The sequence below is a fragment of the Onychomys torridus genome, chromosome 10, assembly GCF_903995425.1.
Source record: "Onychomys torridus chromosome 10, mOncTor1.1, whole genome shotgun sequence".
NCBI lineage: Eukaryota > Metazoa > Chordata > Mammalia > Rodentia > Cricetidae > Onychomys > Onychomys torridus.
In genome coordinates, this window is record NC_050452.1 from 56,340,152 (window position 1) to 56,363,311 (window position 23,160).

At 45.6% G+C, this 23,160-nt stretch overlaps 1 protein-coding gene across 1 annotated transcript in view; it reads left to right on the forward strand.

Moving 5' to 3' along the window:
• Sel1l3 (SEL1L family member 3) overlaps positions 1-22,211 on the forward strand; it is a 115,018-nt gene extending 92,807 nt beyond the window's left edge. The window contains exons 18-24 of the mRNA XM_036200680.1: positions 4,578-4,668; positions 4,803-4,887; positions 6,904-7,013; positions 11,337-11,464; positions 12,052-12,154; positions 12,232-12,304; positions 21,114-22,211. Coding sequence (XP_036056573.1) covers positions 4,578-4,668; positions 4,803-4,887; positions 6,904-7,013; positions 11,337-11,464; positions 12,052-12,154; positions 12,232-12,304; positions 21,114-21,253 — 730 coding nt within the window. The 3' untranslated portion in view covers positions 21,254-22,211. The remainder of the gene's footprint in view (positions 1-4,577; positions 4,669-4,802; positions 4,888-6,903; positions 7,014-11,336; positions 11,465-12,051; positions 12,155-12,231; positions 12,305-21,113) is intronic.
• Positions 22,212-23,160: the final 949 nt, after the last annotated feature.

Genomic DNA, 23,160 nt, shown 5'->3' on the forward strand with positions numbered 1-23,160 from the left:
GCTTGAAGCCCCATGTGGCTTGAAGATTGGGCCAGAGGACCTGTGAACAATTACATTTGCCAGTGGGGCTCCTGGGTCTCTGCGGAGGCACCTGTTTTCTGTTCAGCCTTCCACAGAGATGCTCCCTGTCTCCCAGAACGGATCCCTTTGCTGTCCTGCTCATCATCTGCACGTCTCTGCTCCTCCTTGTCCTTGCCACTCTTAATAATGAAGCTAAGTGTGGCTGACGCAATCGGTCTGGATTTGAAACTTTAGTCTGACAGGGGAAAAGAATCATCTCTATCCATCATGGTGGGAAGATCCTTGTCAAAATATATTTGGAGCAAAGTGCTTCTAAGGTTCCCTGCCCTTCCAGCCTCGCAGCCCTCCCCAGGGGTAAACAGGAAATAGACAGGTGCTTCTCCCAGCCCCCGACTGCGAGGTACCTTCTATTTTGCTGTAACTGAACTAAGGCATCCGTCAATGTCCCCAGCCTCTGGACGTTATTTCCAAATTACACGTGTCAGTTTGATGGGCTTGTGGCTTTTTCTGTTGTTCCAAGATATCTGTGGAATTTGTTTAAGAGAAGATGGTGGTGGGGAGACGGGCTTTTGCTGCCTTGGCATGACTTGGGAGATAACGTTGTCTGGCCTGAGGCAGCCCTCGGACTCTAGAAGGAGTTCCAGAGGAAGGGCCAGCTGTCATGCTTCATTTCAATCCGCTTGGTTCGTGTGTATTTCATCTTCCAGCTGTGAGTTGGAATGCCCTTTGTCTTCAACACACCCCAAGTATTTAACCCCAGAGGTTAGCCAGCATGCGCGACATGGAGGCATGGGGAGCTGAGGAGAGTCACTTTTTTGTAATGCCGCAATGAATTCCATGGGGAGACCCTAAATGTTAGTTTGGGGGGGCTTTTTTGTTGTCTCTCATCTCTCTTGTCTAAGCTGCTTCAGACATTAGCATAAAAGAGCACAGAGGAAATAGTTTAATGGAGGACCCACTCAGAGAGCTCAAACTCACCATTCACGGCAGGTGGCCACACAGCTCTCATGAAGATGTACCACCAGGAAAGTGCTAGGAACATTTTATGCCACGTTTGAGACGAGAAGGTAGAAAATGTGTCTCAGTCCATTCTCTGTGAATCCCTTCTTGTTTGTGCCTGTTCGACCTTTTTGTCCCAGCAACTGTAGCGGAAGGGTGGTGATTCCGTGCATGGGGATGCTATTTGCCCTTCTCCACCTTGAGGGGCACCGTGGAAGAACAAGAAAGCTTTGAACTCTGTCTTTGGGCTTCTGGGGATGAGCAAATGTTTCAGAATGTAGGAGTAGAAATATCTGTATACTTGGACATGATTTCAGTGGAGATAGTCAAATGAATGCCGGGAGGTTACATGTGGTAAGGTCTGTGTCTCAGAAGTGTGTGTGTGTGTGTGTGTGTGTGTGTGTGTGTGTGTGTGTGTATGCATGAGTATGCACATGCCACACATGCAGAGGCCAGAGGCGGACATGGGATTTCTTCCTTGATTGTTGACAGGGTCCTGCTGAACCTGGAACTCACCATTTCAGCTAGGCTGGCTGCCCTGCATGCCCCTGAGATCTGCCTGTATCCCACCCCACCCCATCCCAGTCCCCACCAGCTCTAGGGTAACAAACACATGCTGTCATGCCTGGCTTTTTATGCAGGTGTAGGGAATCTGAACTCAGGTCCACATGCACACACAACAAGCCCTTTATCCACCGAGCCATCCCCTCAGCCCTTCAAAGGTTTTAGTCAGTGGGGAAGATTGGTCTGTAGTGTCTCGTCCCCTGTAGACTTCCACTGTTCAGAAGGAAATGTGATGACATCAGGCACACAGGCATTAGGTGATTGGTCGTGCCAGATGGAAGATGAGGTGGATTTCTGTTGAGCACTAATATTGACATAGATGCTTTTAGACATCTCATTTTGATGGATCTCAGTTCTTCTTTGATGGGAATATTCCAGAAGCCTGCTAACTTTCCTCTCGGTTTATGTAATAATTGGACAACCGAAGTCTCCCTTCTTCCTCCTATCACCAAGGTCACTGGAGAGATGAGGCGCCGTCATTACAAGCTTTGTCTGGCAACTGTTCTTAAGGAGGATGTCAGTCTCAAGCTCACCTCCCAGTCCTCAATTCTCACAGCCAGCTGATGTTTCTCTTGCTCAAGAAAAGCTCCTTGCATTATGTTTTAATAATGTGAGCCTGTTCCATCTCTTTGCGGCCCAGATCTTGACCTTGGGTTGTAAATCAATATCATGCCCTTCCCTTGTGCTTCTTCTTTTTTTTTTGGGGGGGGGCAGGATCTCTCTCTGTGTAGTTCTGGCTGTCCCGGTGCTCCCCATGCAAACTAGGCTGGCCTCAAACTCACAGAGATCCTCCAGCCTCTGCCTCCTGAGTGCTGGGACTAAAGGTATGTGCCACCTCGCCTAGCCTTCATGAATTTTGGACAGAAACCAAGACATGAGTGCAACCCAAGTATCTCTGAAACAACTTGAGATTTTGAGACCTTAGGTCTCAGGATGTAATTCAGTTGGTAGAGTACTTGCCTAGCATACATAGAGCCCCAGCATCCGTCGTGGTGGTACACTCCTGCAATTCCAGCACTCAGAAGGAGAAAACAGTAAATCAGCGCCATCCTCAGTTACATAGGGAGTTCAGGCCAGCCTGGGGTACAGATCCATGAAACCCTACCTCAGAAAGAAGTGGGAAGGGAGAAGATGTAACACTGGATGGAACCTTGCTGCAGAAGGATGGAGCTCTCTGCTGGGTCCCACAGACATGCTTTCTGGGGTCTGCTCTGCTCTGAGCAGTCGGGTACTCAAACATGGCTGTTGCAGGCTGTGCGATATTTACGGTAGGTACAGTTTGGGGCTTGTTACTTGTCTTTGCAGGGACACTGCTCAGCTGACCTTGGCGCTCAGCATGATCACAGCTAATGAGTCTGCTGTCTTGAGTCTCTCATGGGCTGGGGACTGGCTCCCTTTTCAGAAACACAGCCCATGGCCTACATGTGTCTGATGAAGGTCCTGACTGTCCTAGCTTGATCTCCAACCATCTCTCTGGCTCAAGATGTGGGCTGCCCAAAGCTGCCCGCTCGTAGCGATGACATCAGACTGTTTACCTGGTTTTGTCTCACCCATGCTTCCCCCACCCTTCCCCTAGTCCACCTCCAAAGTAGTGCTAACACGAAGAAAACATTAGCAGTATCAACTGCACCAAGTGGAAAATAAGCTTGGGAAACAATTACTTATAATTCATTTTTACTCATAAACTAGGCCATATACATAATTAAGGGAGCGAGTGGGTAATTAAAAGGAAGAAAATAAAAATTGCATGCACTGTCCCCAAATGAGTTAAGAGTTAAGGTAAGAAAAGAGGGGAGTTAGCACTGGGCCAAAGAGCCTTGGGGGTTTGTCTTCTGTGTGTCCATTCACATGTGTGCATATGCATGTTCGGTTTTACTTTGCTTTTGCAACCCAGAGCTTCGTGTACGATAGGGAAGCACTCTTCCAATTGAGTTCAACCCGGATACCAGCTTTGTTTTTTAGACACGGTCTCATGTAGCCCAGACTGGCCTCCAATACACTGCTTAGCCAAGAATGACCTTGAACTCTGAACCCCCCCTAGTTCCCCCCCCCCTTGCCTGGCAAGTGCTGGGACTATGGGCATGCACCACCACACCATCTTATGACATTACTTCCTGAACAACCACGTCCCTCCGAAAGCAGCTACACCCTGGAGTCCTTGCATCTCTCAGCAGCTGTCAGATGTATGTTTCCGGTTTGCTTTCTTATTGTTCATATGTGCAGCCCTCCCATGAACCCCTTGACAAGGGAATCTTTGTAGATAGCTCTGATTTTTCCCTTTTGAATAAAGCCCACAGGTGAGATGTGTGGGACCATGTGGCACACATATTATTGATGCTTCTTGTGTTGGCATGACTACCTCGTCCTCCAGAGCCATGGTGTCCATGACCCTCCCACCATCAGGGGATATAGGGCCATATCTATAGGCCCAGACACCTTGTCACAACCCCATGCAGAAATCCCAGGCAATTATGTGCTGCGTTCAACATTTATTCTGTTGTATATTCTGACCATTGCTATCAAGCCCTGTAAACCACTTTTCTTTTGCCCAACTTCTAATGCACAACAAAAGCCCCGCTTAATTAAGCTTGTTCAGAACCCTAAGTCCTAGAAAGCCTTTTGTGAAACAGAGGGCTGTAAAGCTCGGGGATTTTCCTTCATACCACTCATCATAAATGATGAAGAAGGCTTCCAGAAGCTAGGACCTGCAGACAGTCCCCAGCCAGCATGGCCACACGCCGTTCAACCAGTAGAGGTAGCTGTTGTATCAAGTAGCTCCTGGCCTTATCTGTCCTTTCAGCTTTTAAGAGAAAATAAATCAGTGCAGGAAGTATTTTTAACAACAGTATTTATTTAAAGGTGGAGGGGGGCAACTCATGATTTTGTGGTTTTAAAAAACTGCTTATTTTTGCCCTCTTCTGTTTGAATATAAGGCTCTCTGAGTATTAGTAAGAGCCGCTATATGAAATTTATTATTAATCATCTATTTTTAGGCATGAAGCTTTGCTGTATTATGTTTTAGCAGCAGAAACTGGAATTGAAGTGTCACAGACAAATTTAGCACACATCTGCGAGGAGCGGCCAGTAAGTAATGTATTCTATTCTTCTTTCTGTAGAAGCTCTGAGGTTAAAGATAATGAATTGAGTTTTACAGGGGCAAAATTAGTCACTGGACCAAAATATTAGTGAATTAACTTTCTCTCCCCTTCCCCTCCTAGGACCTGGCTGGGAGATACTTGGGCGTTAATTGTGTTTGGCGATACTATAATTTCTCTGTTTTTCAAATCGATGCTCCTTCATTTGGTATGTATAGAATAACAGGTGCTAAACTGGAGTGGTGGGGAGGTTTTAATCTATAGTAACAGGGACCATCTAACAGGTTGGTAGGGAGTGTGATATTTCTCAACAATTAGGGAAGAAAGTGAAAAATGTCTGCTATTAAGGTCATGACTAAACTGCTGTCAACCTCCCGCTGTGTACTTCCTGCAAGCCAACAACTCCTTCCAAACCAAGACATCTCCAAAGAGACCGCTGTTATGATGCGGTTCCCTGGGCTGGTCCTTTGTCTTTGTGCACACAGATGGGCTCCTGGACTCCCCCCGACACACACACACACACACACACACACACACACACACACACACACTCTGGTCTCTGGGTAGAGGCCAGCCTCCAGGAATTACAGTGCCCAGACTCCTTTGCCCAGAGCATTCAGGTGTACGTCTGCCAACTTGATGTACCGTTAGAAGATGGCATCATGGGAGGAGGGGAGAAAGCCAGGCATACCTCCATCTTTCTCTTTGCACCCAGCTTCTGGTTGCAGCCCTTCAGTGTTCTGGCTCCCACCAGCCAACTCTGTCATCTCTGGGCTCAGCTCTCATGGGCCACAAAGGCCTGGCATTGCCACATCTATCCTCCCATACCACCCTCTTGCACACTAAGGGTGACGTTTGCTTCCTCAGTCCTGATTACTAAATCACCTCCGGTTTCCCATTTACCCCTTATGCTCTTCATAAGAGCTCTTCAACGGCACCCACTTTCCTGTGGTGGAAGTCCTATGTACAGCTACCAGAGATGGACTCCGCATTTCTCTTTGGGCATTGAGTTGTAGCTATCCCCCTAAGCAGATGAAATGCATGACTGAAACAAAGTCAGAAAGATGCAGGACATGTGCAGGACAGGCCACAGCACTGCAGCTGTGACACAGGATAAGAGACAGCCTCAACGGATGGGCTGTAAGCCTGCTGATGGACATCCTCCCGAGCAGATCTGTACAGGGAGCCAACATGGAAACACAGTGTGTCGATAGATGCAAGATCTAAGGGCCTAAGACTTCCACCAAGGAAAACATGAAGATGTTTGTTCCATTGTCCTTTCTGTTGCTGTGATACAAGTACCCTGTCCAAAAGCAACTTGGGAAGGGAAGTGTTGGTTTGGCATAAGCTTCCAGGTCATATTCCATCAGTGAAAGAAGTCAAGTGGGAAGCTCAAGACAGGACCTGGAGACAGAAACCATGGAGGAATGCTGCTTCCTGGCTTGTTCTCTGGTGTTCTCATTTATAGGCTTATGTTTATCATATGGACTTTCTTATATAGCCCAGGACCACACCCACCTAGGGATGGTGTCACCCACAGTGGACTAGGCCCTCCTTTATCAATTTTAATCAAGATAGTTCTTCATGGATGTGCCCACAGGCCAATCTGGCCTAGGCAATTCCCCAGCTGAGAGTTTCCTCTCAGATGACTCTAGGTTGTGTTAATTTTACAATTAGAGGTTGGCAATTAAAGTTAGAACAGTGTTTTACAAGCATGTATAAACATATTATGATAGGAAACATCAATAATTTAATATGTTCGAAAACAGCGTGTCTACATGTGGCCCCAAGAAAGCATAGAATACAACCAAAATCAGAATCATAAACTTTCTTAAAACATTATGACCTTTTATTGGTTTGTTTGGGGGTTCTTGTTGTTGTTGTTTGTTTGTTTCTAATACAGAACCTTACCATGTAGCCCTGGCTTTCCTGAGACTCACTGTGTAGACTAGGCTGGCCTCGAACTCACAGAGCTCTTCCTGCCTCTGCCTCCCAAGTGCTGGAATTAAAGGTGTGAGCCACCACACCAAGTCATCATTATGACTTTTTTCACATTTTTTTTTAAACTTGATTGCAAGGTTCTAGATTATGAAATTTCAGATGACAATGTCATATCACAGGGTCACCCGAAATAAGCATGTATGCTCTCTCAGCTTATGGCTTAGACACCCACCCCTGGAAATAAAACTGCCTGACGAGTAGATACATGTTTTGTGCTCTGCAGCATATTTGAAGATGGGAGACCTTTACTACTATGGCCACCAAAACCAGTCCCAAGATCTGGAGCTGTCTGTGCAGATGTATGCCCAAGCAGCCCTGGATGGAGACTCCCAGGTAAGCAACAGTAGCTGTCTCTCGAGGCCCAGGACCTAGAGCCTGCTCCGTGGCTTCAGTGGCATGGCTCCATGTCGTGGATCCTCATTGCCACACACACCCTTCCCCACAGTTCTATGAGATGAATCTGGACAGAGCACTGACTCTGGTCCTCATGGTAGTCTCATACCAATCCCACAGGACTGGAATGTTCACACCATTTTCTACCCAGAGATTGCTCAAGGCCAAACAATTGATTGTAACCAAAGTAACCACAGCTCCGTCTCTGGTGGAAGCCTACAGTACTTCTACCACATTCCATAATGCTAACTCAGGGGGTAGAAACTCAAGGCCCTCGAGGTGTACCCACAAGAAGAAGTGGTTTGCACATACACTGAGCCAGGATGTGAGTGATGGGACTTGATCCCCCAAGAGCTTTTTGGAACTTTATTTTTCAATCACTTCAGACTTTTAAAAAAGGTTATACAAAGAACCCAGAGAGTTGCCGGCACCGTTCATCTCTTACAGCCACATGCCCTGTTGAATGAAGACGTTAGTAGAATTACCTAACTCCAGTCATGATTTGCCTTCACCAGTTTTCCCACAGTGCCCCTTTTCTGCTCTAGGATCCCACATGACATGTGGATGTTCCCTTTCTTTCCAATCTCCAGTCTGTGAGAGTTCCTCAGTCCTTCCTTGTCTTCATGGCCTTGAATTTCTGAAGAACCCTGGTTAGGTAGTTGGGAGAACAGTCCTCTGTTGGAGTCAGCCTTTTGAGACTGTCTTCTATTTTCTTATGAGTACACTGAGGTTATATATGTGGGGCAAGAACACCTGTGAAGCACACTATGGACTTCCAGCACCCAGGAAGTGATAGATCCCCGAGCATCAGGAATGCACGCCGTCAGAATGCCTCTTCATTGGCAAGCTTATTTTAACTACCTGGTGTTATTAAAATACCCTGACCAAAAGCAACTTAAGGGAGAAAGTGTTTGTTTTGGCTTTCAGTTCTATGTGACAAGGAGGGAAGGCATGTTAGGGAAACTGGAGACTGACTTGTCACACTAAAGAAGCAGAGAGTGAACAGGAAGTGAGGCTGGGCTGCAGAGTATGAAGACCAGCCCCCAGTGGTCTACTTCCTCCAGGGAGGCTCCACCTCATAAAGGTTCTACAACCTTCCCAAACAGCGCTACCTGCTGGGGAGCAAGTCTTCGAGCCCACAAGCCTGTGGGGGACATTTCACAGTGAATCCACAACAGGTGATGTCTGTAAAGTTATTTTTTGCATTTCTAATTCATGACTATCTTGGGGGAAGTATCTCAAAACTACTCAAGCATCTTGCTTGTCTTAAAAAGTTTGCTCAGATTTTAGGAGATCTTGTCTGCAACACTTGCTAGCCTGTGTCTTTACGGTAACCCTTTTTTCCCCTGTTCAGCTTCCTAATTAGAATTATGTGAAGATCTCAGGTTCTTTTCTACAATGGAGGATGGAAAGGTTGATACCTGCTCGTGTGTCACAGTTGTGTGTCCAGGCTAAAAATCTCACATCTTTCCCACTCAGTTACTTGTACATGACATATCACTAAACCCTCAGATCTCCATTTTCTCATCTGTCAGCGGGAGCCATTACAGCCCCTCCCTTGTGGGATGTGAGTATTGAACGAGATGTTTGTTATAAAGCTCTGATTCCATGCCAAGTATGCTTAATGAACACGATCTATCTTGTGTTCATTCAGAAATTATTTCTCCCAGATCTGCTGAAGAAACAATCTCACTGACAATCAACCATCATTTAAAATTAGGCCTAATAATTTGATTTTCAGTTTTGATATTTTTTTTAGAAAAACAATGTCACAAACCCAGTAAAATTTAATCTTAAAAGGGAAAAGACCTGAAATCAATAAATTCAATGTGTCTGTAGTTTCATGACAAGGCCTTTTGTTTCTTCATTTTTTCTTCATTTTTTCTTTCTTTTTTTTTTCTTTTTTTTTTTTTACAGCTATTCATTCATTTTTGCATGTAGGAGGGAGGGGAGAGCATGCCACAGTGTTCATGCAGATGTCAGAGGACTTTTAGGGAGATGGTCCTCTCCTTCCCCCATGTGGGTCCTGGGAATTGAACTCAGGTCATCAGTGTTGGTGGCAAACACCTTTACCCACTGAGCCGTGTCTCAAGCCCGGGGCTTTTCACTTCTTCATATCATCATTTGCTCCCTTCCAGTCCCTGCCCACCAACTGTGTCTGTTACATCCACTCCAGTGTGCGTACAACCTTGAAAATAATCTTCTCACTCATTTGATACACTGCGTACATTTTATTACAGGTCTCTTTCTTTGGTACTTATTGATGAACGGTTGGTTATTCTTTGGTTTGACAACTTATTGATTCAGCATGGATTTATCCAATCCTATGTGCTACAGACAGAGTTCAGTGGTGAAGACATAAAATGGGGAGGGGGAACCCCACTATTCTTGCTTTTTTGGGATTGACAGTCTCTCAAGGAGGAGCTGGGGAGTGCCTCTCTTTGGCTGTAGTGAACACTTTGGGGCTCTGTCTTACCCACTCACTGGAATACCTCAGTTATTTACTGAGAAAGGCTGTTCGATAGTCACAGAGTCCCAGCAGTTTTATGACCACACAATAGTATATTGCTGGTTTATATTTTCCTGTCATTATCTCAGGGAGCAGTAGATAAGCAGAGGAGGATGACAGAAACCTTGTCCACATGGATAGTTTAATTCTGTTAACTGAGTGACTGCAGGCTGACACTGGATTCTCATTTCCAATTGCTTTTACGTAATTACTAGTAAGAAGGACTATTTCATCCGCACTTGATGATGAACCAATCGTATCTTCTTTATGTGAATTCTTTATTCGTGTTCTTTGTTTGGTTATCTGTTGGTTCTTTGATAGTTTTTAAAACTCAAGTCATAATTAGTTCTTTATATATTTGCCTACTTGATAATGAACCTTAAGCCACTGGGCTGCACTCAGACACACCAACACTTGCTCTTCTGGCCTGGCTGCCACTTACTTTGATCTTATTTCCCCATTGATCAGAATGCTTGCAATCTTATAGCCACTTTCTCTCTTTCCTTCTAACACTTCAAGCGTTAAGAGGACCCCCCTTTCAAAGAGGGGAGAAGGGTGTGTATGCTGCTGAAGGTGTGCGTGCATCTTAGACACTCCATACTCTATTTGTCAGTGTGAGTGGAGTCTCTGAACCCTGTCCTCTTGCATTTGAATCCCAGCTCTGCCATTTTCCAGCTGGGTGACTTCAAGCACTTCCCTTAACTTCTCTATGCCTCAGTTTCTTACTCTGTAAAATCAAAGGGTGATAGTACCAATACTGATTTATTGTTATGAGATTGAGTGACTGTTTATAAAACAGAACACTGCCCCCCACACAGCAAGCACTCACAAATTAGCTGCTATTGTGTCCACAGTGATTGCCGCATGGGCTGGTGGAGAGTCCTGATATATACAACATGGTGGATGTTGATGGCCTTTAAATTATTATCAGTGGTCACTGAAATACGAGATCAAAGGGAGACCATTACAACACGACCAAGTGTTCTTTGTAGGGCAACAATGGTTTGTCTTTGTGGATCTGTAGTAATAAAGGTCACTTTACTTTTAGAGGGCGTGTTGGCCTGGCCACATGCCCTCATGGCCGAGGTGTTACTTCTTTCTGGTAGTTTAATAGGACCCACATTTTAGATACATCTCAACCACCCAGCTCTTGAATGACATTCTTTTATTAGAGCTACGAGGTCCAAAGGATAGGTCCCACTCTGAGTGTCAGAAGCAAACTATAGAGGAAAGGGTATAAAAATGACCCATAGGTGAGATTTACATCAACAGGGATCATGTGATGTTTTCCACACTCACCTAGAACACCTCAGAGGTGTGCTTATATGCCTACTGTTTATTTGATCTGGTGTCCAACAGACTGGTGGTGGTCAAGAACATGGGTTAAGCAGTGGGCTTAACTCAGCATTCTAGCTTTGTTGATGCAACGACTCATTTCCTCGAGTTTTGTGTGGGAACCAGAGTGGAGAAGGGCTTGCCTAGCATTTGAGCAGATGGGCTATAGCGTCTTTTGAAAACCTCCCCACTCTCCTGCAAATAAATTTCTCAGATGCATAGATTTAGGGGAAAAAAACCAATTCATCAATGAACACGACAACACCATCTGGCTCTAGGGACTGTGAAAAAAAAAATGGAGAGGTTGTAAAAGTTTACATTGTGATGAAGGGCATGTGTCTGGGTTTTGTTCCAGGAGTTACTGAGTTCAGTTTTGCTCATTTTTTATTTTATTTATTTATTTATTTATTTATTTTTAGGGATTTTTCAACCTAGCTCTACTGATAGAAGAAGGTGCTGTCATCTCACATCACATTCTGGAGTTCCTGGAAATTGACCCATCACTCCATCCCAATAATGCCTCCATACTCCGGGAGCTGTATGAAAGGTGAGCTCTGAGCTACTCTGATCCCGGGGAGATGGGGGGACCCGAGTGGAGGACACTCCAACCTTAGTTCAAGCTGGCATCACCCTGATTTTGTGATGTCAAGTGTGAGAAAATGTCTCCGGAATTGCTTCTGCCAGCCTTCCACTAAGCCCAGATGCTGTTTCTGTTTCACTGAGCTTCGGGTCTGTCATCAAATGTTCTAGATCTGAAGTTTAAGTGCTGACCAAGATTTTCCATAGGAGTGTGGGGGAGGGGGGATCACACAACTGATTAGCTGACTTTTCTAGAAGATAAGGAGGTTATCCTACACCTGGACTTTGGATAGACACTCAGAAATACTGTCTGGGTAGATCTTATGCTCAAGGCCTTCCTTAGGACCGAAGTGTGATCTTTCCAGAGGTTTCTGCTAGGATCTCCAAATACCAGGCCAGGTCCAAAGCACTTAGGATTAATTAGCTTCATTCTCTGCCACCATCTTGAGGGAGTTTGTGTATGCAAAGGCAAACACATGTGGGTATGAGGGACCAATCATGGCCGATGTCACCAAAGCCGGTGATACCACAGGGTACCCTGGTCTCTGTTCACAGGTGCTGGAGCCTCAGTAACGAGGAGTCCCTTAGCCCCTGCTCCCTGGCCTGGCTTTACCTTCACCTGCGGCTTCTCTGGGGTGCTGTCCTGCACCCTGCCCTGGTGAGTATCATCCCTGAGCCCTGCTCCAGGCCCTGCCCTTTCCACCGGCATCTGAAACGTGCTCCCAATGTCTGCAGATCTACTTCCTGGGAACCTTCCTGCTCTCCGTAGTGATCGCCTGGATGGTGCTTTATTTCCAGTGTGTCTCAGGTAAAGCTTTCTGTAAAGCCCAGGTGGGAGGGAAGGGGGGTTCCTTTTCCCTCCCAACAAGTGGCACACCCTCTCCTCATGATCTGGGTAAAGCTTCATTTCCTTAGCGCAGTCCCACATAGTATGAAGGAGTCCTTACAGTATACAGTGTCTCACAGTCCCCGACTGTCAGGGAGCCTCAGACTCTTACAACTTTCAAAGTAAAGGGCTTAGGGTTTTGTATGTTTATCTTTTGAGCTTAAAAACAAAAATCAACTAAAATGTTTTCTTTTTCCCTACATATGCTTGAAAACCTCATTTCAAACCCAGCTGCTGTATGAAGTATTCCCACTCATGGAGCAGGGTTTCTTGGACCACCAGCCCACAAATCATGACACAGAGACTTATTATTAATTACGAATGCTTGGCCCTAGCTTAGGCTTGTCCCACTCGCTCTTATAACTTACATTAACCTGTTTCTCTTCATCTCCGTTTTTGCCTTGGGGCTTTTAATCTTTCTTTCCTTCTCTATGTCCTGCTTTCCTGCTTCCTCTGTGTCTGGCTGGCCCCTGGCGTCTCCCTCTCCTTCCTTCTCGTTCTCCCTAGAGCCTAGATTCCTCCTTCTACTTATTCTCTCTGCCCACCAGCCCTGCTTATCCCTCTACTGCCTAGCTATTGGCCATTCAGCTTTTTATTAGCGCAATCAGGTGCTTAGGCAGGCGAGGGAAAACAGCAACACATCTTTATGTAGTTAAACAAAGGCAGCATAAACAAAAGCAGCACATCTTTACATGGTTAAACAGTTATTCTGCGACACAAACAAATGTAACACATCTGTACTTAGTCAAACAAATCTTCCACCCCACAGCACATTCCAGCCGTAATGCAGAAGTCTCCCTAGCTAGCCAGGTAGACCTGGAGAGTCCATTTTGATTCCTACTAGACGATTTTTCAAGCTAGCATAAGGAAGTAACTCACAGAATGAGATTCTCGTGCCTTCCGTTTAGACTTAGATTCCAGTCTTGGAGTCTGGGTACTTTAGTGCAAATTACTCAACCTTTCTGATCTCCCACTTCCTCATCAATCCAAAGAGTCTATCATAACTTCCGAAGGATCTAAACGAGGGGGACATTAATAAATGCATATAAGATGCTTATCCTAATGGCAACTGTAGTTTAATGAGAGCTCTTAAACAGAGGTGGTACATAAAGCCCTCTCAGTGAACACTAGGTTAAGGGATGGCCCAAGACCTACCATTCATATTAACATCTCTCACTTAACAGAGACTCAAACCTGCAAATGTCTCTTGGTGGAAAGGGACAGATCTCCACCCTCTTGAGCGGCAGCAAGAGGAGGGCATAACTTGCAAAGACAAACAGAGACACTTACAAATGGGTAAATGAGGGGCGGGCTGGCATCGGACTGTGGGCATGGCCAGTATTTGTGGAGCAGATGATAAAAAGTGAAAGGAGTGGGTTGGTCTCTCTCACAGGCAAATGCAGGATCTTCCTCTCATTTACCCAAGGAGGTGCGGGCTGCCAACCGCAGCCCTGCTAGGCTGGAGGCCTCGTCCTCTGCCCCTGCATAAATCTCCTCAGGGCACCTTCTGTCTCGCCCCTGAATTTGTTGCCAGGTAGAGCACATTTATTTTGCATCTTGTCAGTGTTTTCCATTTCAAATTATCTTTGTCATTTTTACTCTGTGGAAATGCTGTTATGACTATTCTGAATGTGGCTCTGTTAGGACTGCTGAAAATTGACTTGATGGTTTTATGCCAGCTGGTAGCCATGAAAATTCATGGGTGGGTGGGACCTCCTTTGTTAGACACTGCTTCTTCCTGTCTTCCAGTCTTCATTATCAGTCCCTCTGCATTCTGGTCCCCCTATCCCTACCACCCTTTCATATATCATACATATTTCCCCTTCCTGTCTCTCCTTGGGTCATTCTGACACACGTTTCCCCTCACTTTTCAAAACCTTTTTTATTTGCTTTTTCCGGCACACCCCTCCTCCCCTTCCTTTTTGGCAATGACAGAAGACTGTGTTGGGATAAGATCTAAAAAAGAACTTAATTCTACATGAGGCATGTTACAGATGGGGAAACTGAGGCAAGAGAGGTGAAGTAGCCTGTTCAACTAAGGAAGTGAGACCAAGAGGGATGTAGGTGGAGAATTCCAAACTTGCTTTCAAAACCTCAATACTTTAAAATGTTGTAGACTATCTCAAACCAATTGCTACTTCACAGTAAGAATATTTCCTAATAGTTTTAAGGATCTTAAAATAAAATTCGTAATTAACCTGCCCACGCACATATTTCCTTTAAAAGCACTCTAAAGGACAATTAAAGGAAAATTACTTATTACAAAATAATGTTTCCATGTGTAAACTGTAGCCCACTGCTTCTTAGTTTTACTGGGCCTATGAATCATGCAGAGCTCATACTCCATGAAGATTCTGATGGTGTGAGTCTAGATTAGACATTTGCCGCGAGCTTCTGGGCCATGCCCACACAGCCATCCTGTAAAACATGCTTGGACCAGGAATGGCAGAAATAAAAAGGAAAGGCTCACATGCTGCCGGAATGCACCTGCCTGCTGCGGTCCCACCAGCCCTGGAGCACTCATGCTGAGAGCCGAAGTGTCTCTTCCATTCCTTTTCTGGTGTCTAACATCCTTATCCAGAGCACAAACATGGCGGTCATTTTGAACTACGATTGTTCAGTCTGGGTGACTGAAGAGGTGATAGGCAGGTGAGTAGGCTTCCGCCACTGGCCTTGGTGAGCTGATGGCGCCCAGGTGTCCCATCCTTGCACCACAGGAAATGGAGATGTGGATGCCTGGTCCCTGTGGCTGATGAGGGTGTGAAATAAGCATAGTAATTCACCCTGGGCGCCGGTCAATAGTCAATAAAGAAGTCAGGGTTTGGAAGCTACAGACTCCAACACAGCCTGGGGTGAGGATTGCCACTAGAAGTTGGGGTTCTGATTCACTTCAGGATTTTTGGTTTTTTCAAATCAAGTGTTTTTCAATTTTAATGGTTTGTCAGCAAGCTGTTCATATCTGTTGTGTGTTCAACCCCAGCTAGCCTCATTTTTCCTCCCAAGTTTATATGATGCTCTGTGATATAAAGTCAACACACCACAGCCTTTGCCACATGAAGTTGTCCCATGTTCAGTGGTGCAGGACAGGAGTTAGCCCCACCAGCAGTGGGGAAGGGAGCTGCTAGGATTCTGGCCCTACTGTTACTTGTGGGGCAATGCTGAGCAAGGGAGAAGCTTGCCTGTGCCTCTGTTTGCTCTTCTGCAAAATGGAAGAAATAATACTTTGCCTGCTTCTTTCTGTAGCTGAAAGAACCAAATGAGATGACATGGTGTTTTTAAGCTGTTAGCTGTCAAGAGTCCCATCCTTTGGGGACATTTTGCCTGCAATTAAAGAATTCTGCCACAAGGAGGCTATCATACTTAACTAGTCTGATTTGCCTCTGTACTAGTTAACCAAAGCCTAGCATGTTTTTGCTATGCTATGGAGCTTTCACTTCAAAAGCATTTAAACAAAGTTGTTAACAAATCTGTCACAAGTAACAAAATAGGGGACAAGTACTGCCATTAAGGAAACGTGTTTATAGTTCCTGGCTTGCCTTCTTCCATGCAGCTACATCTTTCAAGAGGTCAGTGCTTCTCAGGGTAATAAGGTCCCTTGGTTGCCACAGGTCTGAGAGCAGAACTCCTATTGCTCCAGGCCTACCATGTTAGTCCAGGTAGACAGCTTCTGGGTCACCCTGCTTGGGCATCTTCACCTAACCACAGGACCATTAGCGTTTTCCCTGGAGCCTTCCAGTTTCAGGTTGCTCCAGAGGAAAGGAGGAGGCGTTTTGCTAGAACAATCCACAGACAGCTCAGCTCCTCTCTCAGACTCCAAAGAGAGTTTTATTTCACTGCTTGGATGTGTCTCAAAAGCACCGCCTCCCCCTCCCTACCAAGGACACCAAGTCTAATTACCTTAATGGCGCAGCCTTTTTGAAACCCAAAATATCCCAAAGTAAAGTGAGTCCAGAGCCACACCTACCTGTGCCTGCTGCAGACATCCCTCAAACAAAAAAGCCTGGAGCCTGCAGGGAGGTGGAAAAAAAAAAATGAAAAGAAAAAACAGAAGCGGCATTTCAAACAAAGAGTCCCCCTGTGAAAAACCGGAGTTTGAATTTTGAAAACATAAAACCTGTAAGACTCTAAATCCTAAATTCTTTTTTTTTTTTTAATTGTTTTTCGAGACAGGGTTTCTCTGTAGCTTTGGAGGCTGTCCTAGAACTCGCTTTGTAGACCTGGCTGGCCTCGAACTCACAGAGATCCATCTGCCTCTGCCTCCTGAGTGCTGGGATTAAAGGCATGCACCACCACCGCCTGTCTTTAAATCCTAAATTCTTAAACCCTGAAATGCAAGTACCAGCATGAAGCCACAAGAGGGAAGTCCCACCCCTGACATCACCTCCCAGGTTGCAGTCAAAAGGCAGGGGCGCTAAACATACATAAAATGACCTTTCAATCTCTGCACATAAGGTGTGTATATGAAACAATGAATTTCACATTTCTACTTGAGTCCACAAGATACCTCATTCTGCAGAGTCTCACCTAAGCCCCAAATCTGAACTCCAAAACCCATCTGGTCTTGTTCATTGCTGAGCAAAAAAAAATCCTCCATCTGCCCCATGACTCTAAAGAACACGCAGCATAAAAGAGGTCCGGGGAGCCTTCTGCTCCCAGGGATGACGAGGTGACCGAGTCCACACCAGTCTGTCTCTACACTGCCCATGGATGCTGACTCATCCTTTCAGGCTTCAGTTTAGCCTAGGCTTCTCGTTTTTTTTTTTTCTTTTTCTTTTTAACAATGTAAGACGATCCAAGTGAGATTAATTAAACCTTCCTCTGCTCTGCTCCTGTCCCCTCCGTTTCCAGCTAATGAGGTTTCTGCTAAAAGCACAGTGAAATGCCACACAGAGTGCTGGCGAAGAAAGTTGATAGCCTTGAAGTCAGAAACCTCACAGCACAGTGTCTTCCCCATCTCCCCCAGGCTCTCACTCTTGGTGGCCACCAGTGCCGGCCGGAGCTTATAGCTGGTCTAGTGACAGGAATCTTGTGTGTGTCCTGGGCTCTGCAGACTCTTGGGAACTAACTCAAACATAGTGTCATCTTCTTGCCCCTCATTCTTACCCGTGGTCTGCCATGTAACACATGCTCCCATATTCTTTGTTGAAGCCCACATCTGATTCACTAGCAGCCAAATGTGTGCGAAGACTACACCAGGGGTCAGCATCCTCTTCGGTTTTCTTTTGTAGACAGAGTCTCACGTAGCTCCTGCTAGCCTCAAGCTTGCCATGTAGTAGAGGATGACCTTGAATTTCTGATCCTCCTACCTCTCCCTCCCCAGTGCTGGGATTATAAACCAACATCTCTACATCTAATGTATGTGATGCTAAAGATGGAGCCAAGGGCTTCAGGCATACTAGGCAAGCACCCTACCAACTGAGCTACACCCCGGCATCACACTTTTCTGTAAGGAGGTAGATGATAATTAAGTTGGCTTTTCCACTCTGTCCCTGGAAATCTGAAGCAGACATCATAGTTGGGCTTCTAATAAAACTGTGTGTAGACACATTTGAATTTCAAATGTGTCCACATGTTACAAAGTCTTATTCTTGTTTTGATTTTTGTTCTTCCATTGAATAGTGTAAACACCATTTTTAGATCATAGACCCCATACAAAAACAGCCATTGGCCCTGGGTCCTGTGTGTGCCAGCTCCTGATTATTCCCACTAATGTTCAGAAATGATTCCCCAGCCAGCAAGTAATCCACAAATCACTTCTCTTTGGCTCTGGAATATACGCTGTAATTTTTTTTAAGCAGCACAATGATATTCCTGGTTACCTTGATTCTAGCCCAATAATAAAATTAGCATGCTTTCCAGGTGAGCAGAGACAAAGGGGCCACTCTAAAATTAAGACACGCAGTAGGGGGGACTCACACAGTGATTGCAGCCCCCACAGAAGGGAGAGAACCCTCACAGAGATAATAACAAACTTGCCATGGAAACAGCCAGCGCTCATTATTGTCCCCGTCCAGGGGGATTAAGTGGTGGCAGCGCTAATTAGGCATTCCTTCAACATTTACACATTGGCACCTTTTGTTTTAATCAGAAAACCAATTGCTGATTTATCTTGTTACCATGGTGACTTAGACATTCCCTCAGCTTGCTTTAGTGTTGTATTAACTTCTACAGGGGTCACTGGGAAGGCAGATCCTATAGTAAAAGGGGTTCCAGACACCAGCTGCTCCAAGCCTTTCTATTCCCTGGGGAGGAAACAGGAACCAGGGGTTCCAACATGTTAGAACTAAAACATCCAACGGCAGTATCTAGCTCGGGGTTAGGCAACAGCAGGTAAAGAAGATGCACCAGGACTGGGCCTCGTACTGTGGTGCAGTGCTCTCTGGACCTCATCCCTTGGTCACCTGTCTCTAAGTCTTTAATAACCCGAGCAGTGTCCCGCCATTCCACAACACCATGGCCTCTCCCCTTGTCTCTGTCTCCACACCTCCTGTGGGTGTTGGAAGAGGCCCTACAGAAAAATCCTGTCCATGGGCAGAAAAGCCAACCTGCTGGGAGGCTCTTGCCCCAACTTCCGGCAGTGGCCCTTAGGGTGACCATGTTCAGGCACCACACTGATGAAGAGTTGGGTTGTCAGTACAGGGTGGCATCTTTGTATGGTGCATACATTTCAGAATGCCCTTTAAAAATGGCTCCATCGGTCCATCGGGATGGCTTAGCAGCCAAAGATGCTCGCTACCGACACTGAAAACCTGGACCCACATGATGGAGGAAGAGAAAGGGTTCCTGCAACCTGTCCTCTGACCTCCACATGTGTGCCTGGACTACAAATAAATAAGTACAAAACCCGATAAATAAAATAAAAGGGACCGCACTTTCTACAAAGTTAGTGAGACTAAAACACTACCGAGTTTAATTGAGATCGCTGTCTACAGGCAAACTAGCCCGTGTTTGCACAGACTTTGGCCACTGAGCTAACCATTCATCACACAGCTCTGGGTGTTACTCTCCCCATTTTTATAGCTAAAGAAACGAAGGCTCAAGATTACCCAGCTGGTAAACATCAGAGCTATTCAACTCCTGGTCTTTCTGGCTTTAAAGTTCATGCTGTTTTTGTACTGGAGCCTCAAAGGGGACTGCAGGCATCCAAATAGAAAGGCTTCAGCTCTTTTATCAGTCCCATAAGCCATGTACCTGAAATGAACAAATCTTAACACATTTCCCTGGTAGCCCGGTAACATTTCCCACAGACTTACGCATGCCAAACACTGTTCTAAGCATTTTAAGTGCATTTTCTCGTTTAACCCTTGGAATGATTCAGCGAGGCAGCTACATTCATCTTCTCCATTTCTTGGAGGTAGAAACGTGTGGATAAGTTACCCAAAGTCACACAGCTCTTCAAGGCCAGAGTGGGTGGCCACCAGAGTCCTCGGTCTTACCTGGGGCACATCTAGGTTTTAATAAAGCAGGCTTTGCCAGCTCCAGCGCAGATGACATTTAGAGCTGGTCACTCATTGCTGTGGGGCTTGCCATGTATCCTGCAGGAGGCTTAACATGATCCTCGGTTTCTACTCATTAGATGCCATCATTCCATCCCCACCCCTGGTCAGATGGGACAAGTGGAAATGTCTCCAGGCAGTGGCCCTGTCCTTGAGGAGGCAAAATCACTACCATCGGAAAACTATTGACATGGGGCTGGAGAGATGGCTCAGTTTTTAAAACCACCAGCTGCTCTTGCAGAAGACCTGGGTTCAATTCCCAGTACCCACATGCCAGCTCACCACCATCTGTAACTACAGTTTCAGGGAATCCAATGCCCTCTTCTGTTCCCTGTAGGCACCAGACACTCAAGTTGTACAAGACATGCATGCAGGCAGAGCGCCCATACACACAAAATACAAGTTAAAGAGAAAAGAAAACTACTGTTATAAACTTGACATAAGCGCCTCTAAAATCAGTCATTATCTTCTCTACTAAAGATATTTTGAAAAATACTGAAACCTAATCATTTCATGGAAAATGCAGCAATTGTATTTTCCAGCCATTGCATGCAATTATTTAAATAAAATAACTTGGGCTGAATTTGACACACCATCCAAATGGCATAAGAATGTAAATAAAACCAGCCCTTTTCCAACTATATGACATTATTTATGGTTTATATTATGTTGATATCATGGCGGGGGTGGGGGGAGAGTTGGGGAGTGGGGATAGGGTCATGGCTCATGAAACTGATTACAGCAATGTTTTGCCTGGAAATCCCTTCAGATACTGGGTGACTTAGAACCTCGGGCCATAAGGGCCACCAGAGATTTTTTTTTTCTTTTTCTTTTTTCTTTCTTTTTTTTTTTTGTTGTTGTTTTTGGTTTTGGTTTTGGTTTTGGTTTTTTTGAGACAGGGTTTCTCTGTATAGCTTTGGAGCCTTTCCTGGAACTCACTCTGTAGCCCTGGCTGGCCTCAAACTCACAGAGATCTGCCTGCCTCTGCCTCCTGAGTGCTGGGATTATAGGCGTGCACACCAGAGATCTTTACACATCTATTCCAACTCGGTATTTTATAGAAGGGGACACCAACGTTCAAAGAACCTAGATAATGGGTCCAAGGTTGTCTGTCTTCGGAGAGTTGGGACCACCAGCCAAGGAGTATCCATCCTGCTTTCTGGATCCTGGGTGGGGCTGGGTGTCCTGCATGTGCCTCTCTCAATGTTCAACTCTGTTTGCATGTGTCTCTGCAGCCAGTGGCTCTTCTCCAGCACCAGCCTGGGTCATGGCAGACCCCACCTCATCTACCCCAAGTCCAGCTGTGCCTCCAGCTGTGGATGCCTCCGAAGATGACCCACCCACAATGGCTAACAACCCCGAGTCTCGTGGGTGAACTGTGTACTCCCAGTCTCTCCAACCGAGCGACAGCCCTTTCAACAGCTGGTTGGGAAAGGCTAGGGCCAGGGCATTATACTGATAAATATCTTAAATGTCTTGTGAACTGGATGCTGATTTTGCACTTGGTGTTTTTTGTTTATTCTTAAACAAGGACATGCCCAGAGCAGAATATAGTTATCAAACACATTCAAGGATCACCTTGAAAACAGGAGCATGTGGGGAGGTGAGCTGAGGCATTGGACTCTTCCATTCCTGGTCGTTGTTCTGGGAACCACAGTCTGCCTTGCGGAGCATCCATATTCTCATCCATGAAGAGGCATTTTAAAGTCTTAGTCTTTGTTCACCCCCTTTGACCAGAGAACAGGAAGTCCTCTCCAAGGCTGATGATGCTTCCGCATCTGCATTTGCCACATCCTGCTCCCAAAAGCCCAACTGACAGATCGCCCTCTGAGTCCCAAACCCAGCAGTTAGAAGGCGCCTTGAAGCTAACAAAACAGCATATACAGGGAAGACAATAGCATTGTACATTGGTTTACATTTTTTTTCCTGTGGAATTTTCTAGCATTGTAGTGCTTCCAGGTCATTTGATGACATTATTGGATATCGTTTATGTTTCCATCACAACCCATGCAATAACATCCAGAAAACCTTTAGTATTTAAGTGTAGTCATCTTCTTCATGAATCACCATTAGAGTAGACTGGCAGCAATAGAATATGCTGGAAGACAGCTGTTAGCTCAGTTACATCATCATTCCTCTGCCTGCCTGTGTGTGTGTGTGTGTGTGTGTGTGTGTGTGTGTGTGTGTGTGGACAAGGGCAAGGAAGAACAGAGTGTCTGTATTCTGTTTGCTGTTCCAGTAGTAAATAAATCAGTAATGCAATACTGTAGGTTCCAACTGCTCTTGGCACTACTTTATTTACAGTAGTAAATAAAATTATTTTTCTACAGTTGGCTACCAGGAAGTTGGCTGCTTTTCTTTCTCCTTGTCACTGTGGTCATTCGACAAGGTCCACTTGTTCTCTCCTTAGGCGCCTCCCCATCCTCTACACACAAAACAACCCCCTACAGGAAAGGGATTTGTCCTGGAAACCATTAACAGCTGTGGATGTGAAGGTGGCAGGAAGCTCCCTTCCGGGGAATCCTAAACCTACATCAGGCCCAGATGATGTTTGCCCAGCCTCACACTGTTGGGGTGCCTGCTCTGAAATGAATCTTTCCTTGGACTCTAGGTTCAGCCTCCAGTTCACCCTCTTTCTCCTGTGTGCATTGCTCACATTTGAGCAGAAATTAACTATCTGAGCCATTTGCAAAAGAGTCAGACTTTGGGGTCTAATAGTCCTGGTCCTGTAACTTACTCGGTTATCTTGGAATTAACCCTCCTCTGGCTTCATGTTCTTGTGCTATACAATGACAATGAAACAAAAAAATCCACTTCTTGTGCATCTCACAAGGCTTACATGAGATTGCGTGTGTGGAGAGTCCATAAGAAAGTGCTGTGGTCATGGCTGTTAGGAAGAGAAATATGAGGAGCCACCCAAGGCGCTCAGCTCTGCTCAGAGACTCTGTTGAGGGCGAACACACCCATTCCCTATCTGCTGGGATCTTAGGCTGTGGACAACTCAGTCACACCACTCAGTGGGTCACAATCTTGCCAAGATGGCCTAGGAGCAGTCTTTCAATCTCGTCTTCACTAGCTGCTTTTCTGTGGCTGTTATAGAACATCACAACCAAATCCAACTTACCCAACTTACAGAAGCAAGGGTTTAGTCTGCCTTTCAGTTCCAAAGGGATGAAAGCCCATCAAGGAAGAAAGATAAGGCAGTAAGTGATAGGTGTGGAGACTGGGAAATCACGTCCTCAATATAAACATGGCGAATCAGAAGTAGGATGAGGCTATGAA